Source organism: Macrobrachium nipponense, chromosome 18, assembly GCF_015104395.2.
Source record: "Macrobrachium nipponense isolate FS-2020 chromosome 18, ASM1510439v2, whole genome shotgun sequence".
Classification (NCBI taxonomy): domain Eukaryota; kingdom Metazoa; phylum Arthropoda; class Malacostraca; order Decapoda; family Palaemonidae; genus Macrobrachium; species Macrobrachium nipponense.
The window spans coordinates 40,666,444-40,691,443 of NC_087211.1; the positions used below are offsets into that span (position 1 = coordinate 40,666,444).

General features: G+C 38.1%; 1 protein-coding gene and 2 non-coding genes across 3 annotated transcripts in view; 2 read left to right on the plus strand and 1 right to left on the minus strand.

The window, feature by feature from the left end:
• The window catches only part of LOC135196560 (protein FAM200A-like), a 53,983-nt gene extending 30,995 nt beyond the window's left edge, over positions 1-22,988 (plus strand). The window contains exon 2 of the mRNA XM_064223406.1: positions 22,503-22,988. Coding sequence (XP_064079476.1) covers positions 22,503-22,988 — 486 coding nt within the window. The remainder of the gene's footprint in view (positions 1-22,502) is intronic.
• Trnaq-cug (transfer RNA glutamine (anticodon CUG)) lies at positions 16,388-16,459 on the minus strand. The gene has a single exon. It is a non-coding gene; the product is annotated as a tRNA-Gln (tRNA).
• Positions 17,705-17,776, plus strand: Trnaq-cug (transfer RNA glutamine (anticodon CUG)). The gene has a single exon. It is a non-coding gene; the product is annotated as a tRNA-Gln (tRNA).
• Positions 22,989-25,000: the final 2,012 nt, after the last annotated feature.

Sequence of the window (25,000 nt, forward strand, 5' to 3'; positions counted from 1 at the left end):
AAAAAGGTCCTTGTTAGTTAGTCTACCGAAGAAGTCCCCAGCAGGCCTCTTACGCTCTTTAAAACCATAACATCCTGAGGCAAGTGCCTCTGCTGGCATAAGGCCGGCTTAATCTAAATTACACACGGTACCGAGCCCGTGTGAAACGGACATTCCGAGCAGAGACTGAAGCACTGGCAGAACGTGTCACGTTGGGTGTCCAAAACATTTATGATAATGAAACCAGCAATTATTGTCTTCAATCAAACTGGTTTTAAGAAGCTTAAGAACTAGTTTTAAAACAGGGTTGTTAGTAGAACTGTTCAAGCATCAGCATGTTCAAGAGCTGTTTTTAATACCGTTACCCGTAAGAACTGGTTTTGACATCAGGAACTTAAAGGACTGGTTTTATCACGAGGAGCCTATAGAATTGGTTTAAACAATAAGAACCTAAACAAATGGTTTTAACATCAGGAACCTAAACAACTGGTTTTAACGCCGATAACATAGAGGATTGCTTTTAACATTGAACCTAAGAAACTGGTTTTAACCCCCGTAAAAAAAAATAATAAAAAAATAACAGCAGGACCCTAAGCAACTGGTTTTAACATGAGGAGCTTAAACAGCTGGTCTTAACACTAAGAATCTATATAACTGGTTTTAATACCAGAACCCCAGGGATCTAAAGAACTTGTTTTAATACCCAGAACCTACATAACTGGTTTTAACACCAGGACCCCAGGAGCCTAATGAACACGTTTTAATACCAGGAACCTACATAACTGGTTTTAACGACCCGGAACCTACATAAGTGGTTTTTAACACCAGTAATCTAAAGAACTGGTTTTAACATGAAGAACCTCTAGAACTGGTATTAGCACCAAGTCTCTAATTAAGCTCCTCTCATGAAGATCTTTTGAGATAATGTGGGGCGATATTAAGTACAAACCTTCTTATGGCATTTGTCTGGTGTCGATAGTTATTTTCCAATTGCGGACGCAATTTGGAGGGTATGAGCCAGATATCTAACATTATGCAAATTAAAAAAAAGTGGGGGGGAGGCATTAAAAGAACAGGTTACAAATTTATGTCACTGAGTAGCTGTATATTTTGAGAGAGAGAGAGAGAGAGAGAGAGAGAGAGAGAGAGAGAGAGAGAGAGAGAGAGTTGACAAGCTTTATTAAATTAAAAAATGGGGAAGGGTTACTAACAATCTTTAGCGAGAGGAGAGAGAGGAGATAGAGAGACGAGAGAGAGAGAGAGAGAGGAGAGAGAGTGACAAAGCTTATTTAAAAAAAATAAAAAAAATGGGATTACTAACAATCTTTAGAGAGAGAGAGAGAGAGAGATGAGGGAGAGGAGAGAGAGAGAGAGAGAGAGAGTTGGTAAGCTTTATTAAAATTAAAAAAGGAGATGAAAAAAAAGGCAAAAAAAAACAAGGCCAGAGAGAACAAGAAAAGCTCAAGAGTTCATTTACCCTTGCGAAGCGTGATGCTGCTGTAGGCCAGCGTAATAAAGATCCTTCCGAAGAATTTTATGTCTTGTCCTTAGCCTAGGCCTAGTGAGGGGAAAGATAGGCCTATGATGCCAATATCCCCTCCCCCTCCCCTCCCCTCCCTCCCCTTAAACCATAAGATGGCCTTTCTGACACCCCTCTAAACCGCCCACCACCCCCCGGCCCCACACATTTCCTCCCCTTTTGATACCGAGTGCAGGCCTACTTATTTCTTGTAGGCCAATACGGGTTTTTTTTTTCTTCTTTATTTTTTTTTTTTACTCAGTTTTTTCTCTACTCTCTGACCTACTTTGCGAATAATTCTTTGTGGGGGGAAATACGGAGGGGACGGCACTGGGAGAGAGAGAGAGAGAGAGAACAAATAAACTAGAGAGACTTTGAGTAAAGAGCAGAAGTTCTTGAGAGACAAGAGCTAAGGTCCTTTATAAGACAAAATTGCAAAATTTCTTCAGAGACAGGGAAGTGCATAAAGTCCTGAGAGAGAGAGAGAGAGAGAGAGAGAATGATTGTATATTAGGATAAATAGTTCATCCTGATGCAATTGGTATCAAAGCTCCCCCTCCCATAAACGGAATCTGACTCTTTCCAATTTACTTAACAATCCTCTATGAATATTTAGGGGGCTACGTTCCCTATCATTTATAAGCGTAAGCCCACTTTTTTGGGGTTAGCAAGGGAGGGGTGGGCAGGGGGACGGACCCACGGCTGGGGCGCAATCAGTGGGATTACCGAGTTTTATTTTTTTTGTTATAAAGATTGCTCCATACTATATTATATTTTGGGATGAGGCTCAAACGCGTTGCGATGGCTCTGGAACACACGAGAATAGGGGGTGGCTGGGGAATAGGTTTTCTCTTAATTAAATATTGCAAGGAGCATATGCACACTTGACGTTTGTACAAGCAGTTTATATCCATATATATATATATTATATATATATATATATATTATATATATATATATATTATATATATATATGATATATATATATAGAGTCTCCAGTCGGCAAAAGACAACAAAACTTCAGGGGGTACCATGATACATTAGTAGAATGCCATAGTTTATTAAAACGTTTCGCACACAATTCTCGGTGCATCTATCAGACTGTGAACAATAAAAGTAAATAAATTATAATAAGGAATTCACAAAATTACAAGGTAAATTAAAAATTAATGGTTTTTTAAAAAAGAAAAGCAGAAGTTAAAAGTTAAAAAAATACGTTAAAACACTATAAAAAGAGAGAGAGAAACTAAGACCACCAAACCATCCAAGGCAAAAGACGAAGAAGGAATAGCAAAACCTGACGTCCCAAACAAAAAGTCAGTTATGCCAAATCAGGGAGAGCCGTGGTGTGATTGTTCCAAAAGAGGGGGAACTAGCCTTTGATAAGTAATGACTCCAGAGTAGTTTAGATGATCTGGGTCCTGGTATATATATATATATATATATATTATATATATATATATATATATATATTTATATATATATACACACATGAGGTTTTGTTCACACAAACACATCACCACAGACCAATCACGTTTGGGAAATGCAGGAGAAAAAACTACACCTTCTGGAGTAACTTTTTTGACGTTAATGCTCAAGTACAGAATTCTATGGGTTTAGAATGTCGCAGATGAAATGATTGGTACACCTCGAAACCTATAGAATTCCATATTGTTAAAATAACGTACCTCCTGTATCTGCAAAAGAAAGGTCAACTTGTCTCCTGAATTTGAACTTATAACATGTTAATTTTCGTGGATTCTCATAATTCAACCATTTTCATGTTTACTTGAGATTTTCAAAAAGCTAACTGACTGACTTGACTGACCTCATCGAATACCCATCTTACAGGACAAAGTACAGATTCCATTTTATCTACGGTTCCCTCACGGTTCACCAACTCTTCATGAAAACATGTTTATGCACCATGCACCAAGTAATAACACTTTAACATATCTTTTCTTGTTCATTAAGGTCTTTACCAATCTGAAAGTTCTTTTCATAATGCGAGGGTACGTCTTGGTGTCTTTATCACAGATTTGTGGTCCACGGTCTTTTCCTTCAAATAAAACACGCAGCAAGCTCACTTCGTTTAGACTTTTAATATGAACATCATAACCAGGATACATCTGGCAAGACTAACTCATTCAATAGGGAGTGGTTTGGAAACAAATATCACATCTGGCAATGATGCCCAGGGGGCGTGGCTTGCGTCTTACGTTGAAGCATCCAGCTGATGTCCACTGTAATCACGCTCCTCTTCGGAATTCTCGTTATTTGGAAAAAAAAAACATCCAAACACGCAAAATAGGTTTTTCTTGTTATTGTAACTAATACTTTTATTTCTGGTTTATTAAACGTTCAGGTTTCTGTTTCTAAATATGACTCTTTGTTGCCAATTTTGAGACTTCTTCAATTCTGTATTATTTTACCGTTAATTTTTCTGGTCCCATAGGGAACTTGAGGTTTGTCAATTTCTGTTCTGTTCTGAAAATTCAAGATGGCCTGGCATATTAAAAACCCGTAAGAGCCCTCCAGTATATACATGGTTTAATATATATATATATATATATATATTATATATATATATATATAAATCATAATATATATATATAATCTATCTATAGATATCTATATATATATATATATATATATATATAGAAGATAGATAGATAGATATATATATATATATATAATATATATATATGATATATCTATATATATATATATATATATATATATATAGTATATATTACATACATATATACGTATATATATATATATATATATATATATATATATATATATATATATGGTATACATATATATATATATATATATATATATAGTATATATATATATATATATATATATATATAATTATTAGTGTTATTGCACCAACAAAATTTTTAGTAGCCAATATCTTTTCAGAAAACTGGTGGCTACAGTTTAAGTTACACATGGCCTGTTTCTCGTATGACACCGGCTTTAAGGTCCGCGACAATAATTTCCCCATCAATTTTGAATAACTGGTAAATCACGCTGTTTAACTTCCATTTCTGACTAAAATGACTTTTTCTAACTTCATGGTCATCTCTTCTTTGCTACAGCATCATCGACCCTGGTCATCTTTAGTCAGTCTATCAGATTCTATTCTGCTTCTGTCTTTCTTATTCCACCTCTGTTTTCTAGCTATAACTATCACCATGGGCCTGGGGCTATCTTCTCAGCTGCCCATGAGGTTCTTTTTTACCTTCCAGGCATTCAGTATACACTGCACAGTGCTTCGTTCTTCCCACACTGACGTGGTGGGAAAATTCCATTCTCAGACTTCGTGTTATTTTACGGATCGGAGCACAGCCTTCGACAAACCAACACTTTAGATAATCACGACAATGCGATCTACATTATCTACATTTTTTCCTCTCGCCTCAGTCTTCTGGCTACGCCTACGGTATTTCTCAAAGTCTTCAATCACTGTCTCAATTCTGCTATATCTGTCATCTGCTCCCTCACCACCTACCTCCGCCTATTATACAGACTCCATTCCACCTTTGAAAGAGGACGAGACCCTTTCTTCTTGAGGTGTTCAGTCTTGTTTACCCTAACTTTTTTCTCTTTAATCACTGACTTGACTGATACTGCTCTCAAGAACCTGGCTGAGTTAACCCCCAGAGTACCACCCTGGTAAATAAATAAACCATGACACCACCTTGGAAAAGCTCCTTGTACACCAAAATAACGAATGAATCTAACAAATCACACGGGTAGGAGACCACTAAAAAAAGAGGACTCAAGGGAGGAGGGGACAGTATCCATAAGGGTGGCAAACTAGGGTTGACAGGTGCATTAGTCATCGCTGCTAATGATACTTCTTTCAAACCTTTGAAGATTCATTGCAATATGTGCACAGAAAGATATTTCAAACACATGAGGTAGAAATCTCATATTCTGCCCTCAAGTTGTGTTCGGAAAAATTTCTGGTTCTTCGACGAAAAATGACTATCAACAAGTTCTGCAAAGCCCATTTTTATTCCTCTAACTCTATCACGGTGGATCTGTACTTCTCCTTGGTGAAACGGGAACACTGTCTGCTATTCTCTACCCAAATCCTTCTCCAGCCTCATCGGAGTCTATGTCCTCCCGGAACTTTCTGCTCACCATTTGCGTACCATTCTCACACGGGAAGAAATAAAAACTTCCAGCCTTTGGAGCCAAAATTAAAACCAAGAACGATTTCATCTAGCGGGAAGGAACATTTAGCGGGTAGCCCTCGCTCGAGTCAGTTCGCGCGTTGAAAACCGCTAAGCGCTCACGTCGGGGTTGTGAGCGCACGTGTCACACAGCCACTATGTAAATAACACGGCGACAGAGGACTCTAATTGCACCGACATAACTTAGCAACGGACGGCGAATACATAAATACGAAGCGACTTGTCTGTTTGCCCAGAGCGCATCCGTTTCAAGCTCGGCCAAATGAACCGTTTCATAATTCAACAGGCATCGCTGGCCGCGCCGTCGTCTGCTTGCGCGTCAGAGAACGCGCCGCTGACATTAATGTTAAGCGGCCATTTGACGGGGTTGAGAAAAAAAATTCTTTCCGAACGGGGAGAGGGAGAGAGAGAGAGAGAGAGAGAGAGAGAGAGACGAGAGGGGAGAGGAGAGAGAGGAGTGTAGCGGGGTCGTCGTAATGCATTTAGGCAAATAGAATTTGAAAAGTTTAATTGAAATTGGTGTTACGCGATACACAGTACATACTCTATCGTGCTTTGCGCCACATACACACGCACAAACACTCGGGCATATGTATGTATTTTCAATTCCTTTGCCAGATCGCTTCTCCGAGATTAAATTTGTATGAATATGCAAACTTATCGTGAACGGGCGCCTGTCTCTTGGCGGATTACTCGGATGCTTTATTATTATTATTATTATTATTACTTATTTATTATTATTATTATTATTAATTATTAATTGGATAAAAATGACAGGAAGAACACAACACGGGATACTTACGGAAGATGTGAACAGGCGTATAGGCACCCGACATTACTTGTAACATTTTTGAATATATTTAGACATGGATGCGACGGCGTATCTGCCATTATTATTGCAAACCAGAGGAAAGATCCACAGTGAAAAATCTACAAAAAAGAAAAACACACTAAAGTTTCGCCTCTTGCAAGAACCTTAATCAATTTTGACATCCCATCTATTTCTTGTTTTTGTATTTCGGACTTTGGGAGGAGTATAATGAACATACAGACACGAATATACTAATCTTTATACAGTATAGATAATTATTACCAACATTATTTCCATTCCTTTTTTGTTGCCTCTGGCCCACTCCAGTCTGTTGCATATGGATGGCAGCGCATATCATTAGTCTTCTTTTTCTTATCCCTTTTCAGCCTGTTACCACCACAATCATTCCCCATGTCCCCCGCATCAACCTCCAATTATGACTACCATTCTATCATTTGTTTGTATGGTGTATTTACGTTTCATGGAACCAGTGGTTATTCAGCAACGGGAGACCAACGGCTTTACGTGACTTCCGAACCATGTCGAGAGTGAACTCCTATCACCAGATATACACATCTCTGACCCCTCAGTGGAATGCCCGAGAATTGAACTCGCAGCCACCGAGGTGGCAGGCCAAGACCAAACCGACCACGCCACTGATGCACTACTACCTTTCTATGAGCTACAATGTTTGAAAATTCCAAAAAGCACTTCGAGCAGAAAATACGTCTCATGCGTAACTACCGCTGGCAAAATGAATGAATGAATGATTGGAAGTTTTCTGGCATCCTGACATCAAAGGTCATTGACGCCGATATCGTTTATTATAAATAAAGAAATAAAAGTATATTCAATTAAAACCTAAAAGCAAATATATCATTGTAAAAGTTAAATAGCTTTCAGAAGACCTGCTTCTGAAAAAATAAATCTAAAATGCCATTGCATTGTATGACACATCATGTCCAAGAATCTTGGCAAGGATGAACCTGCCATCCTCACCTCGAGCCTCAAACAGATATCTATTTCTTTCTGTGCTATAAGTGGGCATTCAGTCAACAAATGCTTCACGGGTCAAGGGTATCAAACAGTCGTCACAATATGGTTGGCGTTGGCCAACTAGCAAAAACTCATGTGTCATCCGAGTGTGACCAATTCGGAGACGACAAAGAGTAGTCTCCCACTTTCGGGCATAACGTTTATATTTCCAAGGGGATATAACATTTGTTATTTCTCTCATCTTATTATCAGCTAAGCTTTCCCAATGCTTTTGCCAATTATTACAAATAAAATTCTTAATTGTAGGTAAAAAAATCATTACATGGAGTGGGATACCTTCTTGGTAGCAACTCAGCTGCAGCATTCTTTGCCAGTGAATCTGCCTCCTATTTCCACACACTCCTACGTGTGCCGGAACCCAACAAAATCGAACTGTTATGCCTTTCAGACCAATAATAAAAAGCCACTCTAAAATCTTTAAAACCAAAGGGTTACTAGAATTAAAAACTTCTAAAGCTTGAAGGACACTTCTTGCATCACTAAAAATGGTAAAATTGCCCTCATCTTTTAATGCTATTTTCTCATAGTGGTTAATATGCCATATAGTTCTGCAGTAAGAATATGGAAGATACTAGAGGAAGTGACCTCTACAATTAAAAGAACCACTATATCATCCAAATCCCAACGCCAGCATCAGATTTGGAGCCATCTGTATATATAAAAGTCGATTCCCTTATGTTCTTCGACATGTTCACGAAAGAGAGACCTGGCTTCTAATTCAGTCATGTTCTTTTTTATACCAATAAAAATATTTACAAAAAGATATATCTGGTAATTTCCATGGAGGGGTTGCTGATATCCTAAATGGAAGAACTCTATCTTGCTATATCAAGACCGTTTATTAATTGTTTTACCCGAAAACCATAAGGTTGAGGAGATTTTGGGTGTAACTCAAAATATCTAAAATGCCTTACAAGTTTGCAGTCTGACAAGCTAAAGAATTGGGAAGTCTTTGCAACCTAAACCAATACCGAATAATAGAAGACTTTCGGTAAGGTCTAAAGTTAATTCTCTAGCGTCAACAAGGAGACTTGGAATAGGCGAAGTTCTAAACGCTCCTGTAGACAATCTAATACCAGCATGGTGTATAGAATCTAATACCTTTAATCTGCTGGGGTGGTGAGGAGTATATTTCACACCATAACTAATTTTAGAAAAAATTAAGGCCTTGTATAATTTTATAGTTTTGCGGTCTGCCCCCCATGATGTATGTGACAATACTTTTAAAGATTCAGAGCCTCAAGACACTTAACTTTTTAACGCCTTTAAGTGAGGAACCCATGTCAACCTGCAATCAAATATCAAACCTAAAAATCTAGCTTCATTTACACATGGGATCCGTTGCCTTTGATGTATATATCCGGGTCAGGATGTACTGCCCCGAATACGACAGAAATGGACAACAACAGTTTTGTTTGTCGAAAACTTAAATCCATTCATATCAGCCCACTGAATAATTTTGTCAATTGAGAGTTGTAGTTTTCTCTCAACCATCGAACATTCTAGATCCAGCAAATGATATGGAGAGATCATCTACAAATAATGTTGAGAGAATATCTTGGGGAATGACAGAGGATATCCCATTAATGGCTAGTGCAAATAGTGTTACACTTAGCACTACTGGGGAACTCTTCTTCCTGGGGAACTCTCTTGTATGAGAGTCACTCTCTGATGAGTTTCCCCACTCTGACTTGAAAAAATCTATGTGAAACAAATGATTGAATGAACAATGGTAACTCTCCTCGTAACCCCAATTCATGAATGGTTTTAAGTATACCATATCTCCATGCTAGTATCATATGCCTTCTCAAGATCAAAAAAGACTGTTACATGGTGCTGTTTGGAAGCAAAGGCTTCACAAATAGAGGATTCCAGTCGCATCAACACATCAGTCGTTTGAATGCATTTTTCTAAATCCACACTGGATAGGTGATAAAATACCCTTCTTTTCCAGGTACCATACCAGTCTTACATTGACCATCTTCTCCATGATCTTACATAAACAGATGTCAATGCATTGGTCGATAGTTTGCAGCTAAAACTTATCCTTACCAGGTTTTAAAAAGGCTAAAATAATGGCTAGTTCCCAAACACTTGGATAACTATGATCATGCCATATTCTGTTAATAATGCTTAAATAAACAACTTGGTATTAAAAGGTACATGTTTAATCATTGCATATAGAATTTCATCGGGTCCAGGGGCTGTATCATTACATGTAGCAAGTGCGGAGTCAAATTCTCTTTCAGTAAAGGAGAGTTTGTATGACTCTTCCCTTCCTGTTGCAAAATTTAAATTTTCTTTTCTTCATTGCTCCTAAACTGGTGACCAGGAGCTACTTCACACTTGCGTGATACATTTGAGAAATGATCCGCCAGGGCATTACTAACCTCAGTTGCTCCAGTCACAATACTGATCATTCACCTTCAACACTGGTGGTGGGTTGGGGGTGAATTTGCCTGCTATCTTTTTTACTTTCCTCCACACAGAAGATGGTGGTGTTCTACTGTTAATGGAGGAAACAAAAGACACCCAAGACTGGCGCCTAGCTTCTTTCATGGCACGACGGAACTGTGCTCTACATTTCTTGTATATAATTAAATTCTCCTCAGTACGGTGTCTGCGCAAACGGTTAAAGACCTTCTTGTGGCTCTGGTGCAGGGCAGTTAATTCTGAAGACCACCAGGGGACTGGTCGTCGTTTGAATAACCCTGTTGTTTTGGCAATTGAATTGACTCCTGCTGTATGAAGGGTTTCCATTCAGCATGTCTATGGCATCATCAATATTTTCAAACTGTTCTGCATTCCCTTCAATTTCGCTTAGCTCACGAAATCTACCCCAGTCTGCCTTGTCAAGATTCCATCGTGGCGATCTCTGTAAAGGTGGAACCATTGTTAGTGTTGATAATGATTGGTGCATGATCACTAGTATGCCAATCATCTAATGTCCTCCAATCAAAATCGAGAAGGCAATTAGAGCTTGCGATTGATAGGTCAATGCATGACAAGGTACCTGTCTGGACATGAAAGTGTGTGGGCTCTCCTGTATTAAGGAGTCCCGACATCCTCATTTTCCACAATTGATGATATAATTATTGCCCCTTGTGTTTGCTAAAACATCGCCCCATAAAGGATGTCTAACCATTCAAATCTCCCAATAAGAGAAAAGGTTGGGGGAGTTGTTGAATCACCTCTACTAAATTATCATACAAAATATTATCATTTGGAGGTAGGTACAGAGAGCATATTGTATATTTTGTCGCTATATCAATCTGTACAACCACTGCCTGCAGAGGTGTACGAATAGACAAAGATATTTGGGGAACATCTCGACGAACGTAAATGAGACTTCCGCCATGGCTCCCTGCTTGTTGATTATATGGTGTTCTATAGCTAATATACTCTCGAGGACAAGGAGTATTAGCATCAAGCTTGCTTTCCTGTAGACATACAATTATGGGGGAATGCTCATGAATTAGTAGCTTAAGTTCTTCATATTTGGCCCTTAAAGCTAAACCCTGACAATTCCATTGCAAAATGGAGGAGAAAACTATGGATCACTTCTGGAAGACATCTTGGATGAGGTCTTCCCATTGGCAACTTTTAATCTAACATTGTATTTCCTGTAGGTTTCTTTGAGATGGTCTTGATATATTGGGTTTTACGTTTGTCTTTTTCTTTGTCTCCTTTTGATCTATTTGTTGAGGCGGATGGTGGACCTCAACTTGAATGTCTGATTTATTCAAGTTACCTTCCAGTTGATCAGAAACATCAACAGATAAAACATCAAATTTATTTGATGTCATAGCTTTAATGTTTCTGATGGAAAGGGGGTGAGAGAGATGGAGGTCTCTCTCTTTTTCGATTAATAGGTGGTGGGTCTTCTAGGTTTTTGCACCTTCCCCACAACAGGTGCACCAGGCAAGTTAGTTTTAAGTGGAACCTCCATCAAATCAGGCAAGGACATGGCCTGAGAGAGGTTTGTACTACTAATAGTAATGGGGGACGAAGGTTGTACGGGGATGGGCAATGCCCCACTGTTAATACACTGTGGCAAAGCCTCAGAAGACAATATGCTTACCTCATCATGCAGCATTTTATCATTAGATGGTATATTTCTTTTTATAGAACTATTGGCAGTGCTAGATGGGTTTGATTTTAGTGCCTTTGCATAACTACTTGATTTATCTAATAGTCTTTTGGCATATCCCACACTTATGTGTTCTAAGTTGGATTTGTTAAGGGCAGCTTCTTCCGACTTATACAGCTCGCAGCTCCGGTCAGTGGATTTATGATTTGAGCTGCATTTAAACACCTGGCCTCAAGTGCACATTCTCCATGGTAAGATTTGGAGCAAATACCACACATTTTTTCGTTTTTGCAAACTTTTGACGGGTGTCCAAATTTAAAACAATTAAAACATTGCAGTGGCTTCTGCTTGAATGGTCGAACTTTAATAATTTCATTTTCAATAATAATGCGGGAAGGTACATCAGGATCCTGGAAAGTAAGGATAATCATTGATGTACCTGGGACTTTGTGTGCTTTCCATACATTTAGTGGACACATGGCCAGTATCTTCCTCCTCTGTAAATTCATACAGATCTTTGTTAAAAACTACTCCCCTTCCGTAGCTAAAATTTAAATTTAGGTGGGGTTTGACATCTAACTTATTATCATCATTTGCTTTAAGGTTGGATAGTATTACAGATTGTGAGCATGATTTGGCATGGATAAGGTAACTATTTTTTTGCCAAAACGAGATATGTCTCCCGGTGCAATAGTTCCTACTTTTTTCTGAATTAATTTGCATATTTTGAAATAGTTCCCTGTAACCCCCTGAAGATTCAGCTACAAGCCACTCGGTGGTTTTGGCTTCCTCTGGGAAAGCATAACTACATCAGCATCTTTTTCAAACCAGTCCGCAGGTCTATAAACATCCAAATCCTTTGGTACCTTGTCGCAAAGAGCAGCCATTATATTCAAGTTATTAATTTTGATATTATTAATATTACATATTGCACTAAATGCTTCGTCATGACTATTGTAAGATATCCATGAATCCCAAGTTTCATTCTTATTTCTGTTATAGATCCATAACACTCAAATTCTTTATATATTATCATAATTTGTCTCTATTGGAATTTTGGGTAACATGAAGGATTCGAAGTTTCCTTGCGTTACCCAGATTACTCAATTTTGGAATAACAATGGAATGGTCCTTCCTAGTTCCGAGGTCATCAACAGAGTTTTCCCTAATTAAATTAGCAGAGGTCGTCAACAGTGTCTGAGGTTCGCCATTCGATCCAGGGGTACAGGGAACATTAATTTCCGTCATTAAATTAGTTGGAGGAAAGAAAAAAGTTAGACTGTCTGACATCCCAAAAGAGAACCCATTATCCTTTCATGAAATTAATTTCTCCACCAATGACACCTGCGAGAGCTGCTTCCCAAATGTCCACTCCCATACCCTACCACAAAGGGATGGTACCACTATGATTAGAGTGGCTCAAGTGTATGCCAAACCCGCTTGATGGGACTGAGAGCATTACAGGAATACAATCATCCCCACTTTAATCATAGTGGCAGGCAAACCGGACAGAATGCCGAGAGTCCTATCTCTATGAAACCGGCCAACCCCTGAATCCGAAGGCCAAGTTTTTGGTTCGAGAATAGTCCCGCATGCCAGTATGGAAATACTGACATTCCAAGGTGTCCAAAACATTATCGGGTAGTTGGCAAGACCACCACAGCTCCCACAATTGGTTTTGAAAAAATTTCCAATCCCGGATATGATGTCCCCTAAAAAAAACATCGGACAGTGAAATGGGTAAGAGTTTTGACAGCAAGGTTGGAGAAAGTTGATAAATATGAAGAAGAATGAAACAATTATAAGTTAATAGAAATAGGATGAGATTGAAATTTAGAGTCAAACTGAGGAAAAACAAAAAATTCCCCAGTTTCGAGAGCCCTCTTGCCCGTCACCACGCTTCAGCACAGCCGGGAATGATATGCCGTGCGGAAGCCCAATGACTCATCAAGGACTATATTCATGGAATTTTAATTAGGCCACGAGGCCAATTCCCGGCCCGGTTTTTACCCTTTTAACCATGCAGCGCTGAAGGACTTAAAAAAAAGAAAAAAGGGGCCTGAAGCGGTGGAGACCAAGATAGAAATCTGAATTTGAGAAGCTGGACAGCAAGATGGAAGAAGGGAAGAGGTATAGAGGTAAAGGGGCTTAAAAGTGGGGCGCCGAAAATTAGTAATGCCTAGTGCATCGCGTGGGGTGCATTGTTGGAACTATTCCTCTATCCCCCCCCCCCCCCTTTCGGAGATGATGCATTGCTGCTACATTAAGCTGGTCATAAGTCATCAGCACGGTCTCTTTCCTTCAGAGCAGCCCCGCTAGGCACTCTCGAATGAGTGACGCTGTTTGAAGCAGTTGTGACTCGTTGTTTGTTTGTATGGTGTTTTTACGTTGCATGGAACCAGTGGTTATTCAGCAACGGAACCAACGGCTTTACGTGACTTTCGAACCACGTCGAGAGTGAACTTCTATCACCAGGAATACACATCTCTCACAACCTCAATGGAATGCCCGAGAATCGAACTCGCTCGATTTCATTCTTTTCCTGTCCGTCTGTTTATATTCTTCTTCACGCGTAGCGGGTGTCACCTGAATCGACTTGCTTGATGGTGAGTTTTCTGTATCTTCCTGTTGCTGTTAAAAGCATCTCAATTCTTTGATTTAATCCCATCCTACATCCTGTTTGTTTGCCTGTTTGCTTGATTACTTGTCTGTCGCTGTCACCAAGTCGTTGTGTGTATTTGTAAATGTTGATTTTTTTTCTTCTACTTCTATCTGTCACCCCGTTTGTAGCCTTTCTTCCTATAACTGTCAGCATAATCACCTTTCTTGATTACATGCTCTCTCTCTCTCTCTCTCTCTCTCTCTCTCTCTCTCTCTCTCTTTCCCGCTTCGCGTAGTCGCGTAGCTGTTAGCGTCATCAAATATTTAGGAACCTCACCAGCCTCCGCCCAAACGCTGCCCTTAACTCAGCAAAACAAGTTCAAATTGGCTAAAGGGATACTGCTGTTACTACTGCCAAAAAACAACCTGTAACTGTTTCAGTTTCCTGGGACAGATGAGAGGCCATCCACTTTGCCCGTCCCACCGGCCTCTATTGAAAAAAAATTCCCACCCAACGGAATAATGATATAAAAATAAGCATTTAATAAGTTCATTTCCCTCGTTGTGCCCTAAAATAAGATACTTTTACGCGAACAATGGTTTTACCTGCAGTGTATGATATTGATGTTGGTCTTATGTGAAGCATAATTCATAAACGTAATCATCTTTTCAATACCCATTGACATCATTTTTCCAGTCAGCAGATTTCTTCTGAATGTGGCTGAAATACCTTTAGACGATGCGGGTATTGAACTCCAACAAAAGGACCCTCTGTTATTACAGTATCATAATATCACTATTGAACTTGGGTAGAATAAGAATATAAGATTTAGACCAAAGGCCAAGCGCTGGGACCTACGAGGTCATTCAGCGTTCAAAGGAAAACTGAGAGTAAAGGAGGTTTGAAAGGTGTAACAGGAGGAAAACCTGAACTATGAAACAATTGTGAGGAGAGGGTGGAAAGCAAGATGGAAAAAAAAAGAATATGAACAGAGGTACAGTAAAAGGAATGAAATGTGTTGCAGGTAGGGGCAGAGGGGACGCTGCAGAGATCCTTATAAGTAACCTACCTCACGACGGGGACTATTGAACTAAAGGCATGAAAAAGAAATACCTCAAAGCGGGCTTTAGGGCTTTGTTTATGCGCCAAAAGGGAGGTCGACGCAAAGGGTCGAGCAACACTCTTCGGCACATTGCATTTTCACCAGTCCTATCAATCCTCTCTCTCGCTCTATCTCGACATAAAAAAAAAAAAAAAAAAAAAAAAAAAAAAAAAGAGAGAGAGAGAGAGAGAGAGAGAGAGAGAGAGAGAGAGAGAGACATCGGTGATCAGAAGTCCATCAAAATGTATAAAAGAAAAAATGCGCAGGTCTCGACGAGATAATCCCCAAGCCCCTGAGTGAGATCCTTGATTAGATATAAAATATTCTCTCTCCATCTCCCCCCCCCCCCCACCACCCGACCGACCCCCCCCCTCTCTCTCTCGGTGACCTCTAATGAAAGTTAATTTCCTCTCTCTCTCTCTCTCTCTCTCTCTCTCTCTCATTTCCAGACTTCCAAATGTTATTCCTTGAGGGAACATCTCCCAGAACGATCAATATCATTAAATATCTACAAATCCGGTGGCTGTTTATGCCCTGCCCTTATTTCCTGTGAAGATACATATATATATATAATAATATATATATGATATATCTATATATATATATATATATATATATATATATACACGTGTGTGTGTGAGAATGCTGTTCGTTACGTCAATAACAAGATGAAAAATAAAGGCATTCAAGTAAAAAAGATATTCCCTTTTCCCATAAATAAAAGAAAGAAAAATCAAGTCATCATCCGTCCCTTGAAACAGGCGAGACGATTCTTACACGAACGGGAATAGGAAAAAGAAGAAGAATATTTTCTTCCGTAAAACAAAGGACTGAAAACCTGTTGCGTGACACGATGATAGTAACCCCACACACGTCAAAGCTTCAAGTGCAAACAGAAACAAGCACAACGTTTATATACTCCCAAAACAATCAAGTATTTCTTAGCATACGCGAGACCGAACACCCCGACACTACTTTATTTAAATATTCAAATGAACACAAATCAACATTGTTAGGTCCCACCGAGACTCGAACTCGGATTGTTGGATTCAGAGTCCAAAGTGCTAACCATTACACCATGGGACCACGCTTACAGTTCTCAAAACTGGGCACCATAGTACAAAATTATACCTAAGTCCCGTGTGCTTGCTTTTTTGCTTGCTCAGTGGTACAGACTGTAACGCAACCACGACTATTGTCATTATTACCATTCAAAGTGAATGCGCTTAACTATTAGAAGTAAACAAATTATTTTGTTTCATAAGTGATTATTACATCATTAATAATGGATTCTATTATAGTTATATTACAACATTATAGCCACCTTCCGTGTGCTTGGTGTAAAACTGGTGCGCTGTATTGCTATTTAAAAAGGACCAAATATTATTGCTTTTATGATAGCAAAACCAAAATAAATATGCAATCATTGTTACTGCACTCGAAGCGGGCAATCTCTCATGTAAATTAAGACATTACCGGAGAGATATAAGGTATACCGTGACTAGAAAAAATCTCATTCGAGTAGCCAAAGCAACTTTATTTCTGCCTTGGCGTAAATTTCGTTTTGTCTTGAACTATGGACTCTGATTCTTGTTGATTCTAGACATCTCATGAACCATTCTCAAAGACGAGTACACGGTGAATACCACAGGAATGAACTGGTGCTCAATTTGGCAACACGTTGCTTAGGAGGTTGGTTGGTTATGATTTAGCTGGCTTTGCGCCAGCACAGGCTCTTGCTCCTAGAGCAGCCCTTAAGCTTACAAGAAAACATGAAACGTGCTTGTGTGACACCATTATAGTTTAGTTCTTGTGCTCCGACGGGCAAGTACTGTAGTATACACCTGTTGGTGGTGGATTGTTTAGATGAGGCTGGCTTATGTCAGCATAGGTCCCATGCCCGTTGGCGGCATGTGTGTTAAAGAGGTCCAAGAGACCAGCTGCTACGAAGCTCTAGAATTTACACCAACCCAATCGGGGGGACCTACCCGGGGGGCACCACCATTGTAGGAAAGCAGTGGCACATTGCCCGTTGGACCAAACAGGTTTCCATTGATGTTTGCGTCATACTCATGATTTGAATTCTTACTCATTAATATATATATATATAAAATATTTCCATTTTCGTTTACATCCTGTGACTTGTTTCCTTTAAAAACATATTATGCGAGAGAAAAAAATATATATATTGACGGATAGATAATAATATGTGATAAGAGGGAAAGATGAAGAACATGGTAAGAAGATGAGGAATATCAGAGAAAGGGCTCTCCCTTGAAAGTCTACCCAGGTATGAGAAATTGATAGGGTATCAGTGCCCTACTGTAGCACGGTCCCATGGTGTAATGGTTAGCACTTTGGACTCTGAATCCAACAATCCGAGTTCGAGTCTCGGTGGGACCTCGTCGGATACTTTAAAACTTTAGGACCTATTGAACAAAAGATGACAGAGGAACCTGTATGGAGCCATGTTTGGCTGCTGTAAAGGTCTGTCCACACTGGGAAACACTGTTAGGAAAAAAAGTTACATTATTTGCAAACATTTTTTACCGTATACTTGTTTCCTACCCAGAATGGGAAAAAAATTTAGTTTTTTTGTGTGTCTCATGTATACATCATGTATGATGTATGTATATGTTTGTTTATATATATATATATATATATATATTATATATATATATATATATATATGTGTGTGTGTGTGTGTGTGTGTGTGTATATATACATATATATATGTGTGCATTATATATATATATATATATGTATATATATATATATATATATATATATATTATATATATATATATATATATATATATATATATATATATATATATATTATATATATATATATATATATATTATATATATATATATATATATATATATATATATATATATATTATATATATATATATGTGTGTGTGTGTGTGTGTGTGTGTGTGTGTATATATATCTATATATATATCTATATATATATATATATATATATTATATAAATAATTATACATACATACTATACATATATAGTATATGTGAAAATGTACATATACACATACACACCGGTATGTGTATATACTTTTGTGTGCAAGAGACGCTCCTTCTTCTAAAATCTCTCTCTCTTTTCTCTCTTGTCCTCTCATCGAGTTCCTTAAAACGCCCTAGTAAAATACAGAGGTTCCTGCACCAACAAGCATCATGACGATAAATGAGGTCTGGACAGGAAACATTATTTGCAAACAGTTTACAAGCAGTTTCCAATAAACTATTTGCAAACAATTTGCAAACTTCGTTTCCTAGTGTGGGCTGGCCTTTTGGGATATGCCCTTAAGCCGTTCAATAATTGGTTCAAGCTTTAGAGCAGTTTGACATAAGTACCTCTTCAAAGTTTATTTCTCATCCATTTCATTTAGTTTGTCTTGTATTCTCTTTATTTTTGGGGTGTTATTCATTCTATTCTGTTATTTGTCTTATTTTATTTTACTTTCTGTAGTTCATGTAATTATCTTTTCCAGCTTATTTGACTTTATTTTGTAGTTTATTTATTTATCATATTTTTTCTTTGGTATTTCTTTTCAGCATTTGATTCCCTCCTTTCTTAAATGTCTTCTCTGTACTGTCCTGCTTTCCGATATCTGGTCCCTTGGTCTTTGAGCTTGCTAAGGTAGTGTCTCCCTTGCTAACTCACTAACAATCCTAATAACAAATCAGCTCATTTATCTTTAGGCCAGACTGGCAAATACAATCAAACATTGTTGATGAAATGTTAAGCAAGCATAACAGTAAAAATAAAAAATAAAACTAATATTATAAATTGACTTATTAAGTTATTATATCATTAACACCAACACGGTATTAAATTGCAGTACAGAGTCAACACATGATTTAAAAGCATTAGGGTGAGCTGAAGTTCATGAACGATAATATGCGTAACGACTACAGTAGGGCTATAACAGTGAACTTGGACAATTCTATTAAAATACAATTACACAAAAGCTTCAAAATATATAATTATAGAAATATTTGACAAAATAATTCTCTCTGGCTTTGTCACACGAGCGTGAACTTTTTGTGGCAACTTTGGCACCTTACGCCAAAGTACGCAAGATATCGAATCCAGGTGACAAAAACTTAATCCTGGCAAAATCCTGACCACTTAGATAAGCTACCTACTAGAAAACGTGATCGTGAAACACGGCAAGAAATAAATAAAGGAAGAAACAATTCAATTAACAAACCAATTGAAAATGAACTGAACTTTCACATTTATTAGACCGGTCTTGTGGAGTTGCCAATTGCTTATAAATATTCAGGTTTTTTCCTTACTGGAATGTAAACACCACAACCAAACAGGTACTCTTCGAAATTAAGACGATAGATACACCGCTTTATTCTTTTATATAACTTGACGACAAGAATTCAAGGCATATGGGCAGACTTGCATAAAGGCATATGCATTAAATATATCAGGTCATATAAAGACATTGTGTACACAAATTACTGTCAGTGCCCGTCAAGGTAGCTTACATAACTGATATTTCACGCTGATGAATATATATATATATATATATATATATATATATATATATAATATATAAAAGGTAATAACTAACACATAAGCACGTCTTTCACAGGAATAAATTTCTGACTCACATTGGGAACGAATCTTGGTCTCCCAAATGACAGGTCAAGGCTGCCCTTGGCCTGCCACCTGGGAGGCCAAGATTCGTTCCCCGTGTGAGACAGAAATTCGATATATATATATATATATATATATATATATATATATATATATATATATATATATATAAATATATATGTGTGTGTGTGTGTGTGTGGATGTATATAGTATACATGTATATATATATATACATACATATATATATATATATATACGTATATATATGTATATAGTATGCATGCATATATTTATATATATCTAATAAATAATATTTTTTGTTTTTTTTATTAAACGATGAGGTTGCTCTAGCCACACCGTTTTCATTCCTAATTACGACCTGTGAAGTGGTCTAAACACAAGGTAGGTTACTCATAACTCACTCCTACAGACAGATCTCTCAATTTTCTCACCCTCACCAAGGAGCTAACCTGGTTCTCCTTGCTTGGCAGTCGAAAATATTGCCAATCATACCAGGAGGGCCAATCCGCCTCACTTCACGGGCAGAAGTACCAAGTTCGACTCCACGCAAGAGCCGAAATCGAGTTACGCCCATTTTCAATTCACGGTACCTATGTTGACCAAGATAGTCGAAAAGATGCGTCACAGTTACATCCTCATACATAAAGACGTACGGAGAACCAGGACGATATCACTTTCACAGCCACTGCCTCTAGGAGAAAAGGTGCATATATATATATATATATATATATATATATATATATATATATATATATATATATATATATATATATATATATGCATATGTATGTGTAAATATAAACGTATCAAATCCCCACGCGGCGGGGGTGGGGGTGGGGGAAGGATTAGCAATTATCGGCTAAGAAATATCCGCGTTTGATTTCTACCCTGGGAAAGGAACATTTCCTTATTTAGCGACCTCTTTGGTTCAAGTCTGTCAGTGAAAGGCGTCTATATATATATATATATATATATATATATATATATATATATATATATATATTATATATATATATATATATATATATATATATATAAAGCAACGGAGATAAAAAGTCTTCACGAGGTTAAGACTACATGTGTGTGTGTGTGTTTATTAGCGCTGGTTTGTCAGAGGGACGGCATCAATCATTCGATCCTACTCAAACGACCAAGCAGCCCTATACCTAATTTTTTGCTTGCCACGCATCTGGAAGACCAATAAACTTCTTCCAGTGAACGCAGACAAACAATCAAAAACACGGGTAAAAACCATCAAGTCTACATCTGACATGCTTATTACAGGTAATCAGACTTAGTCTTCTAGACACGACGAAGTTTCCGTTTCAGGAGTTGGCGCATCAGTGTAGTACGACTCCCCTTTTCTCGCTCCCGTGAAATCACGTTGATGTGAGACACCTGCTGCTCCACGCTGACTACTGTGAGTGTAACATCTCTTTCGTGACGGCTTCTTTTCCCTTTTACCATTCCTCCGACTTCAAAGAAAAAGTCACAAGGATTGTTGTCGGTAGATGTTGAAGTTTTTTCGCTACTTTCTTCTCTGAAAAGCAAGACCCCCATGGTGACGCAGGGCAGCTTAATTTGACAACAAACTGCAACATGATACTCGGATACAGCAGATGTGGAAAATGACGATGCTCTTCCATTTGTATAACCGTGTTTATTTCCATCGCTCGGTTTTAATGCGAAGCAGTTTATAAACATTCGCAAGTCCAAAAATCGCTACACAAAAAAAAAAAAAAAAAAATTAAAGATTAAAAACATCAATACATACAAAATTGTTATCGTTCCTAAGAAAACGCAGTCCCTGTAAGATTTTATTTCTACTTGATTACCTTCCGCCCTTTAGTTTCATTTTTTCCACACTAAAAAACAATTTAAAACACATTCACGATGCCTGATGCTGATCCGTCCCACAGCCTTCCCGGGACTCGTTGTGACCTGTTTCCACACGCACCCCTCCCTACTAGATTTGCCAGAAATTCAATTATTTTTTTCTGCACTTCTAAATCTGCCAGAAATTTATTTTATTTTTCTCGAGGTGGAATGCGGGAGAAAAGACTACACTTTTCCGCAAACCCCGCCCTCTCCAACACACACATACACATACATACACACACGTGAAGCTTAGCTTACAAGACGTTCGTGAAGTGTTCACCGAGATATGAAGAATTTGCTGTCTAATATATAAATGAGAACCAGCTGGGAAGAAGTATTAAGTCTAATAGACATCACGTTACCAACATACTAAGTATAAACAATGTATCCAACCTTATCACCAGCATTTTTTACTTTAGAAAAGATAGATAGATGACTCTAGAGCAGTGGTTCCTAAACTAGGAGGCTCGCCCCCCTAGGGGGGCGTGAGGAGGACACAAGGGGGACGTGAAGTCATCTGCTCAAAAATATTTGTTTAATTAGAATAACAAAATCATTCAAAGAACAAATATCTGCCATTACATACATCAGCTCTTATCTGAGAAGAGAAAACTTGAGCAGTATGACTTGACAAAAGAGGTTTTATCACATCTGGATTCCCTTGCTGAGGAATTTATGCACTATTTTCCAGATGTCACAATGGAGAAATCTCTTTGGATATTGGTGCAGAATCCATTTAACACTGATGTGGAGCTGTTATTGGAATCACTGCAAGAGGAAGCCATTGATTTGAAATGTGACTCGAGCGCGAAAAGGGACTTTGAAACAATGAAGTTAGAAGAGTTTTGGGTGAAATATCTCCCCATGTACCCAAACGTAGGCGAAGAAGCACTTCGTGTGATTCTTCCCTTTCCTTCTACTTATCTTTGTGAAGCAGCGTTTTCAGCTCTTGTTGTCCTGAAAACAAAACAGCGCAACCGACTTGATGTAGAAAATGACCTGCGTTGTGCGCTTTCATCCTTCAATCCTATAATTTCTAATCTTGTGGGGAAAAAGCAGCAGCTTCCATCTCACTAAATTAGTTCATAAATTGTGCCTTAGTCTCGTGAGTCTTTCCAAATATTATATGCCATGTTTTCAAATTAGCTATTCTTAAAATTGCAAGCCAATTTTACCAATTTGCTCATGTTCAAACTTTTTTGTTGTTGCTCCCTTTGAACCAAATGTTTCGTTTTTAGTTACTTCGAAAAATGTCTCTGGAATGTACTATTATTTGTTTGAGTGGCTTTCATTACTAGATTTTAATATAAACAGAAATCTGTTTTCCTGAACAATGCTAAGAAATAAATGCCAGAATCAGGAAAAAGGGGGCGTCAGGTAAGATAGTTTGGGAACCACTGCTCTAGAGCCTAGATGTTCCCATCCGGTTTACAACTGAGTTTATCGAGGACGAGTATGATGGCTGTTCCTTACAGATGGCGCCTGGCAATCAGTGGTCACCTATCCAGATTCCCACCAGACTAACGTTGCTTAATATCACACATCGCATGTTATGTATGTATGTATTTATGTGTGCATATAAATATATATATATATATATATATATATTATATATATATATATATATAGCAACCTGTCTTCCTTCTATCTCAATCTCACTGAAATAACTATTTAAACTACAAAATCGTTAATAACTTTTTCCGCGCTCTTCATTGCACAGAAAACATCATTGTTCATGACAAGAATAATTATTAATAACAATAACAATTGTAAAGTAGAGAATCAGTTGCAATATTACTATAAGCCCCAGCCAGTCAACAAAATAGTACTACAAGCGCCAATGTTACCAAATGCAAGATTCCCAAAAGGCTCTTTGAACGTTATTTACAGTTTAGCAATTACTGGCTCAGATTACGTAAGACAAAGCTGGGAGATAAATTTTACGGCCTTTACTCTAGTTTTTAAACCTAAGGTTTTTTATTTTCCTTTTCTCTTCTTTTTTCCTCTTACACTCACATCTACGTAGTTTATCTTAAAAATCTCCCCCCCCCCTTTTTTTTTATCCACTGAATGGCCGCTGGACAATCTTCGACTTTTTTTCTTTTTTGAAAAACGACGATTTTTGACAGCGAACGAGAGCCTAGACGACGTTCCAATTTCTCTCTCTCTCTCTCTCTCTCTCTCTCTCGAACTTGGTAACCACTAGAGTTCGCGCTTTTTCCGCCTTTCGTTGAAGACGAAGAATAACAATGTGAACAACAGCAATAACTGGTGCAATTTTATGACTTCTGCTCTACTGCAAGCAAGGACTACCATTTCTCTCCTTGCTTCTGCTTTCCTAACCTCATTTTAGGGGTCTAGATGAAAAAGAAAAAAAAATCCCATACCAATTGCTTATCATCTGAACCATAGATCCAGAGATCAAAGCTGCAAGGAAAACAACACGAACTACAACAGCGATCTACAACGAGCATATATTTGAAAGATTGTAGGAGAAAACAGCAACGACAACACGTCGACTTTCGATAATAATAATCATAATATTAGCTAGGCAACGCAGGGGACGGAAATGCGCCGTAGGTTTCCATCAGTGAAAATGAATGAATGGAAATGAGAGAGAGAGAGAGAGAGAGAGAGAGAGAGAGAGAGAGAGAGAGAGAGGGGGGGGGGGGGGGGTCCTCGATGCTCTGTTCCTTCTCGTTACCTTAAGCGCTTTTACCGATGCCGTAACACCAACAGTAATAATTAGTACCATTGCTGTTATATTTATTCCCCCTTTTGAGGCGAAAAGTAGCACCAAAGCAGATCTTTTCAAGATGGAAAAAACGAAGTAAGTAGATTTTAATGGTAATTTATGTATATTGCGGGAGCAGAATGAATAAAAATATAGGAGCGTGTTAAGAACCAGATTAAAGACCGTAAAATTCATCTTTGTAATTCTACCTAACGCTACGGTAATTGCTAACCTCTAAATCACAATTAAGGTCATTTGTGCATCTTGGTATATAACGACAAAACACTGGCTCTTGTATGAAATGATTGTAGTCTGGGGTACCGTTGGTTACCCACCATTAAAGATGTTTCCATGT